The 6,766-nt window shown below is 44.2% G+C and overlaps 1 protein-coding gene across 1 annotated transcript in view; it reads left to right on the top strand.

Moving 5' to 3' along the window:
- Positions 1–6,766, top strand: part of SPATA13 (spermatogenesis associated 13) — a 295,901-nt gene that overhangs the window by 220,991 nt on the left and 68,144 nt on the right. The window contains exon 3 of the mRNA XM_025049512.1: positions 6,346–6,764. Coding sequence (XP_024905280.1) covers positions 6,346–6,764 — 419 coding nt within the window. The remainder of the gene's footprint in view (positions 1–6,345; positions 6,765–6,766) is intronic.

Here is a 6,766-nt window from a genome sequence, read left to right as displayed (position 1 = left end):
GGAAATAGCTTGCCCGTAAAGTCACCCTTTAGAATACAACCTGTTCGTAAATTGCAGGGTGCTAGAATTTCCAGCTTCTGGTCAGTCTCGATTTCAGTGAGGGTCTGGGAAAGGGGCTGGAATGAGTAATAGAAGGAAAGGGCCTGACAGGAAGCAAAGCGGGGAAATAGAATGGGCAAGTGAAGCAGATGAGAAAGACTTCACCATGGCGCTTCGTTTCTAGTCATCCTTCAAATCGAAGTTCTATGTAGGTGCCGTAAAGCGTTTACTGTCGTCAGATATGTTGACTATTAACATTTATCCAAGTGTCTTTTAGCTACACATCTGTAATTGTTTTTTCATAGTCATCGTGACAATGATAGAAGTTTGGTGATTTGAGTACTGAGATTACACTATATATCTGTGTGTGTGTGTGTGTGTGTGTGCGCGTGTGTGTATGACTTAGGTTAATATAACAATACGACAATATTTGGCACGAAATGAAGAACCTTATTCTCAATGCAAGTGTGTGAATGTGTTTAACCTTAATTTTCTGGATAAAGTGATTTATGAAGAACTTTACTAGCTTAATTTATATACCAATTAACCTTTGTTTTACATTGGATAAAATTAAAATAGTTCCTTTGAACTAAGAGTAGGGAAAATATTAAGATATGGCTTGCATGAAGTATTTCCAAGATATTTTAGAGAAGAAATATTTTATATTTTAATGGGAATTATTATAGGAAAACCACTTTGCTAAGAGTCACAGGTGCTTTTGGACCCTCACTGAGCATTTTTTAATTTAAATATGGCTGATTAACATTGAGACGAACAGATCGAAGTGTTATCGATATCTGCGTTTGAACATTAACGTTAAAAACCATAGTTTAAGTGTGTTATGGAACATTAATTTATAAAATTCTTAATTGCCATATTAACTCATCTCGGGTATATAATTTGTGAAGTCTGAGCACTCAAATTACTAACTTTGGTAGATAAATTGATTACCTATTAAAATTAAATATCTGTATTGATAGTTTAAAAGTGATCAATTAGTGTAACTATTCACATGTCAGTATTTACTTTCCTATGGTATTAAAATTTCCTTTTTATCAAATATATAAAAAAGCATTGACAAAATTAGATCCCACTATCATAATAATGGAACATAAACACTCATTCAGTTGAGCTTTTTACCACAGGAAACTGTAGCTGCTACCAATATTACCATTTTTTAAAGTTGTTTATCAGTACCGTCAAACAGTAAATAGAACACTCTGGTTTATGACTGAATATGATAAATTTCAATAGTTTTGAAGAAACCACCCTGAAACGAATTCATGACACTTTTATGGTTTTCAAAGCTTTCTCTATATTTTATATTTCTTCTTCCTAATAGCATCATTTTAAGGAAGCGCCTGGGGATGCTACTACATGTCCTGCAATGCATAGGACACCTCTCACAACTAAGAATTATCTGGCCCCAAATATCAGGTGGACCCACCCCCGTTAAGTCAAAGAAGTGGTGTTATTCTCATTCATTCAGGAACTGACAGAATGCTGAGAATAGAGTTAAATAAGACCTGATTTCTGCCTTGAAAGGACATTTTGGCCTTTTCAGAGTTTAGTCGAGAAAGCAGAGAAACCAGAATTACAGAGCGGTGTGGTCAGTGCTAACACAGCCGTGCACGGGGTGGTGTGAGTCTTCAGAGAAGGGGCCTCTGCGTTGGATGGGAAGACAGTCCCTCTAGGGAAAAGCTGATCTGAATTAATGAAGTTAGTTAAGCGTGGAGCATGTATTTATCAGTCCAAAAAAGAGAAGCATCTCTAGGTATTTCAGACAAAAAGGATTAATATAGGGATTGTTTTTACATAGCTGAGAAAGAGAAGAGAAGACAGTGAGGAACTCAGCCAAGCGACAGCCGGAAGAGGCTACCCGCCCTGGGCCGGCGGGGTAAAAGGAAGGGGTGGTGCTGCTTGAGCCTGACACTGCCACCTGGCAGGTGGTGGGACCCAGGAGGCCGCAGCTGCTGGAAAGGCCCCTGCAGCAGCCCCCACACACAGAAATACCCTGGCATCTCCCACCAGTGCTTCCCACTGGCCAACCTGGCCAGAAGCCATTTGTCACTGGAGCCTGGGGATTGGGGTCCCTTACACTACAGAGGCGAAGATGGCCGGAGAAAGACTCTGAGAGCAAACAAGGAAGTACACCAGAGCGTGACAGCGTGACAAAGGCTCGCTGTGACTAACTCTGCACGGCTGGAGCGAAAGGTATTGTGTTCTAGGCTGAGGTGATTCCATATCTCCACAGAGAGACATTGTATGACACGAGGTGGAGTGACGTGACGCCATTTATAGTTTGGGAGGGACACTGGCTGGATTGGAGGCGAGTCAGACCGGAGGCTAAAGCAGCCATCCAGGCAAAGGTCCTAAAGGCTGGAGATGAGGCTACGGTGGCCCACCCTGGGCCAGGACTATTGATAAGTGGTGGAGGCTTTTAGATTTGGTGACTATTGAGTGGGGAAAGTACATCTAGGATGACTCTCAGATTTTGGCCAGTAGGTGATGCTGCTGGGGCGGAGCCTGGTCTCTCTTCCTCTTATCCAAGTTCGAACCAGGCCCGATCCTGCTTAGCTTCCAAGATCAGACAAGATCGGGCGTGTTCAGGGTGGTATGGCCGTAGACAGCCAGCCCACTCTCTTTGACCTGTAGTAGTTGACCAAGGTTAAGTCTCTCAGACCTGCTGGGCCCCGGTGTCCCCCTACCCTTTACGATTAGGTCTTAGATGTTCCCTAGGACAAGTCTACAATGCTGCGATTCAAGGGTCTCTACTTTCCCCCCCTTTTCCATTTCAGATTTCTGTGTTGTTTTCCCCCCAGTGTTGACATTTTCTAGAATTTACATGAACATATTACAAAAAATCTTCTTGTTTGTACATTTAACTTGGTGTATAGTCCTGAACTTCAAATTTAAGAACAAGATCTTATTTAAAAATTACTGGTCATAGTTGTTTTCGGAGAATTCTCATTATGACTAACATGTTCTATTCTAAAGTTCAGACACCCCAGAATCCAGCTTGTAGACAATAGATTTCACAATATTCCCATCTGAAATTCTTTCTCCTCGTTCTGTTCATAAATATCTCTGGCAGAGCTCCCACAATTCATAAGACTTGCTACAAAACCACTGATTGAATTGCAAACCCCTGTTAGTCAATAGAGGTCAAAGCGTTAGTCCCAAATAATGCAACTTGGTATGTTACTCAGAAATTCCAGGAAAAGCTTTTTTCCGTGATTTTCAGTTTCATTCCAAGTAGCATACAACAATCATGTTGTTCAGCTACATGAACGAAGTAGTTAAGTCAATGATCTTTTAAAAAGCACGTTACCCCAATTAGAAACTGATTTTTTTCTGCATGTATTTTACTGGATCTGTATCCCAAAACCTAAGTTTTACGTAAATACTTAGACTTTTTAGTGTTGCAAAAATGTAAACATCTTCACATTGGAAAAATAATAGTGATGCATAAAAATGAGTTGAATATAGATATTGACAAGGCAAGAGAACTGATACAGTTTCACATCAAGATAAACTTAATCCAAGTGCGCAAAGCACCCAGTTCAGAGAGTTCAGTCTTGTTCTGCCGGCAGCCACATAAACCTATCCTTGTAACGTGTTTTTGGTAAAGCAATTTGGCCTCATTCATTTTAGGAAGATCAGGAAGGAATGCCCGAAGAAAGTGACCCCTGCAGCCAGTCTCAAAGTGTTAGAAGGGTATGTACTGTAGGCTTTCCTAAACCTGTGTGCACCTTAAATTCTACCATCACATAATATCGAGGGATCCTTTCAACCACATTGTTCTCTTTACTGTAGGGTGGCCAGTCATCCCGATTTGCCAAGAACTTGCCAGGTTTCAGCCATGAGAGTCCCCTGGGACAGCTGGTCACCCTAATATATACTGCCTTCCAATCGTACCTTTAGTCCTGACTCTTCCTTGGCTCATGCCGGTTTCCCATCTAGGATGGGCTGTCACCATGTCATGTCTCGAATTCATCATGGGGCCTGCCTAGATCCCTGTGCCCAACAGAGGCTCATGAACTGATTGGTCGGTTGATAGATACCTAAATGTTGGCACCTCTTATTTTATAGATGACACCGAAGCACAGATTGCTGAAATGATTTTAGTCAAGATTTACGTGAGAGTACTGAGTGTAGAACCTAGGCCTGGCCCCGTGTCTTCCATAGTATATTCTCAAACTATCCGACATTTAATCAAGTGCTTTCCTGCATCTCCTGAACTCTTAGGATCAGCTCAATACAGTTTCGTCCTGGGTTATAAAAGGTCTCCAGTGCCCCTCTGGTTGTGGTGTCAGTAATCTTTGTCCAGCTGGATTACACGGCGGGGATGCTGTCTGCGTTTCTGTATCCAGTGCAAGTCATAACAAGACCGTTATTACTACATAATATGCAGTCAGTGCCTGAGACTGCACTTGACTGTACATAAAATGCCTGCTTTGTTTCAAGATTCTGAACAGCTGAAACAACCACAGTCCCCTGTCCCTCCCAGAGTAGGTACAGGTGGACATGCGATGCTGAATGTTGGACTCGTTTTGCAACTGGTTAGATGTCACATCCAGCCTCAGTGCCAGGATGAGTCAAGACTCAGCTTATGTGATTCATTCAAATGCAGCCCACAGCTCTTCGGGCCCCCAGTTTGTCCCTTAGAACATGAAACTGCAGAGGGCATGTGGTAGCCCTATCAGGCTTCTGATTAATGGAACTGGGTGGCTGGACCTCAGAAAGGCTCCAGGGTCGAAGTCCGTGTTGTCCCTGGTCTCAGATGGAACCAGCCCTTTAACTGTGGCTCTCCCTGAGAACCCCTCCTCACTGGGCATAATGTCAGGCCAAATAGAAATGAACCCACCTGAGAACTGGGAGAGTAGAAGCAGATGAAACCTCTCCAGAAAGTCAGATTTTCTTCTGCACTCGAAAGGGCTCAGCTAAATTGGGACCTGACCCAAAAGTCTCTGTACAACTTTCTCCTTCTCCTGCTTTTAATATTACCTTTGGAGGTGACGGCCTTAACTGGAGACATAGAGACTTCTAGGATTTGACTTAGGTTGGGGTTACATCATGAGGCACTAAACTTGGAGTCAGATGCCTGTGGCGCGTGGCCCAGCTCTCTTTGTTCATGAATTTGAAGCAATGGAGAGAAGTATAGGCTTTGGAGGGGCAGCTGCAGGACCCCCAGACAAAAAACATAACCTGCCCAAATATCCATTTGATTAACTATAAAATGAAAGTCATTCTTTTGACCTTGTAGGTCTGTGTGAGTACTCAGTGGCATGTTGTTTCTAAAGCACTTAGGACGGGGGCCTGACAGGTAGTAAGCACTTAATAAATGGTAGCCTTTTATGGTTATTATCGTAATCCTTCCTTCATCTACTAGTCATTTGTTGAGAACAGGGGGACTGTGACATTGAAGTTGGCCCTCGAAGCCTGAGGAAGACTTAGACTGATGAGAAGGCTTAAGAGCAGGGTTTTTGCTTGGGGGAGGGGAGAGAGCATGGACACAGGTGTGTGATGGGCTCCGGGACATCTGGGAGAAAGGAAGAGGGTGCAGCATCTGTTTCATATGAACTTCCATGTCTGGATTTCCAGTACTTCAGTATTATTCCTCATCTCTCTCCATTCCTCCGCCAGCTGGAATGCTGTTGGCAGAGGATCCTCGCTAATGCGGCTTCCTTCATGAAGCCCGACCTTATGCCACCTCAGCTTGGTCCCCCACTCCTCATGTGTCCCTGTAGCACTTTGTAGTTCTGGGTATTTTGTAGACAGTAAGCAGCTGAGAGCATCCTAGTCTCTAGCACAACTCCTTGCAGCAGTTCTCGTATATACCAAGCACTCAGTTGGCCTGTTATCCGTGTTCAATTTATCCTAAGTTGACATTTCACTCTGATGCATTTTGAAATAGTTTTTATTACTTGAAAATAAAAATTTCACCTATTTTAAATGAAGAGAAGGCACAGTCTTGAATGATGTTTTGGCCTTTTCGTTCCAGCAGTTTTTCAAAACTTAAACAGGTTTCAGTGGATTCGAGAGTTTACCATCATATTGAATGTACGAGCCATAATTGTTTTTTTTTTTAAGGAATGTCTATTTGCATTCTTCCGTTTAATTTATTGTGAAATGCATTAGAAAAAAAAGTAAATGTTTAACTTAATTGAAAATTGTTTTTATTTGATCAGCCCTGTTATGGGCCATGCCTTTTTTTCTATGAGCAATTATATTTATAGCGCCCCTATTTATAGAGGCTCTTCTGGGGGGCGAAAGGCTAAATCTCTGCTTTGTTTTCTACCGCAGGCTGTGGCCACAACCGAGGAGCCGGATGTGCACGGCGGGTGTGAGGCGCAGGCAGCTGGCGGTAGCCTCGGGGATGAAGGTCTGCCCCTGGGGCCGGCGGACGCAGGGCCACACGTGGGGTTGAGCCGCGAGGCCCTGTGGCCACGGGCTCCCGGCCCTGAGAACATGACCACGGCCCAGAATGGCCACGGCCTAGTGGCTGCAATCCCCTGTCCGGTCTCCGACGCGAAAGACCCCAAAATGGTGACCTACGCGGCGTGCCAGAACGGAGGGTGCGGCGGCGACGCGGACGCCCAGGACGCCCGGCTCGGCCCCGCCAGGCTCGTGCGCCTCTTCTCCGTGAGCAGGAAGAGGACGGGCGCCAACCCCGAGAGGCCCCGCTCCGTGGTCCTGATGGGGCACTCCTCCACCTGGAACGCCC

Source organism: Pteropus alecto, unplaced genomic scaffold, assembly GCF_000325575.1.
Source record: "Pteropus alecto unplaced genomic scaffold, ASM32557v1 scaffold16, whole genome shotgun sequence".
Lineage (NCBI taxonomy): Eukaryota > Metazoa > Chordata > Mammalia > Chiroptera > Pteropodidae > Pteropus > Pteropus alecto.
Note: the sequence above shows the minus strand (reverse complement) of the source record. Positions and strands in the feature narration are given on the sequence as shown.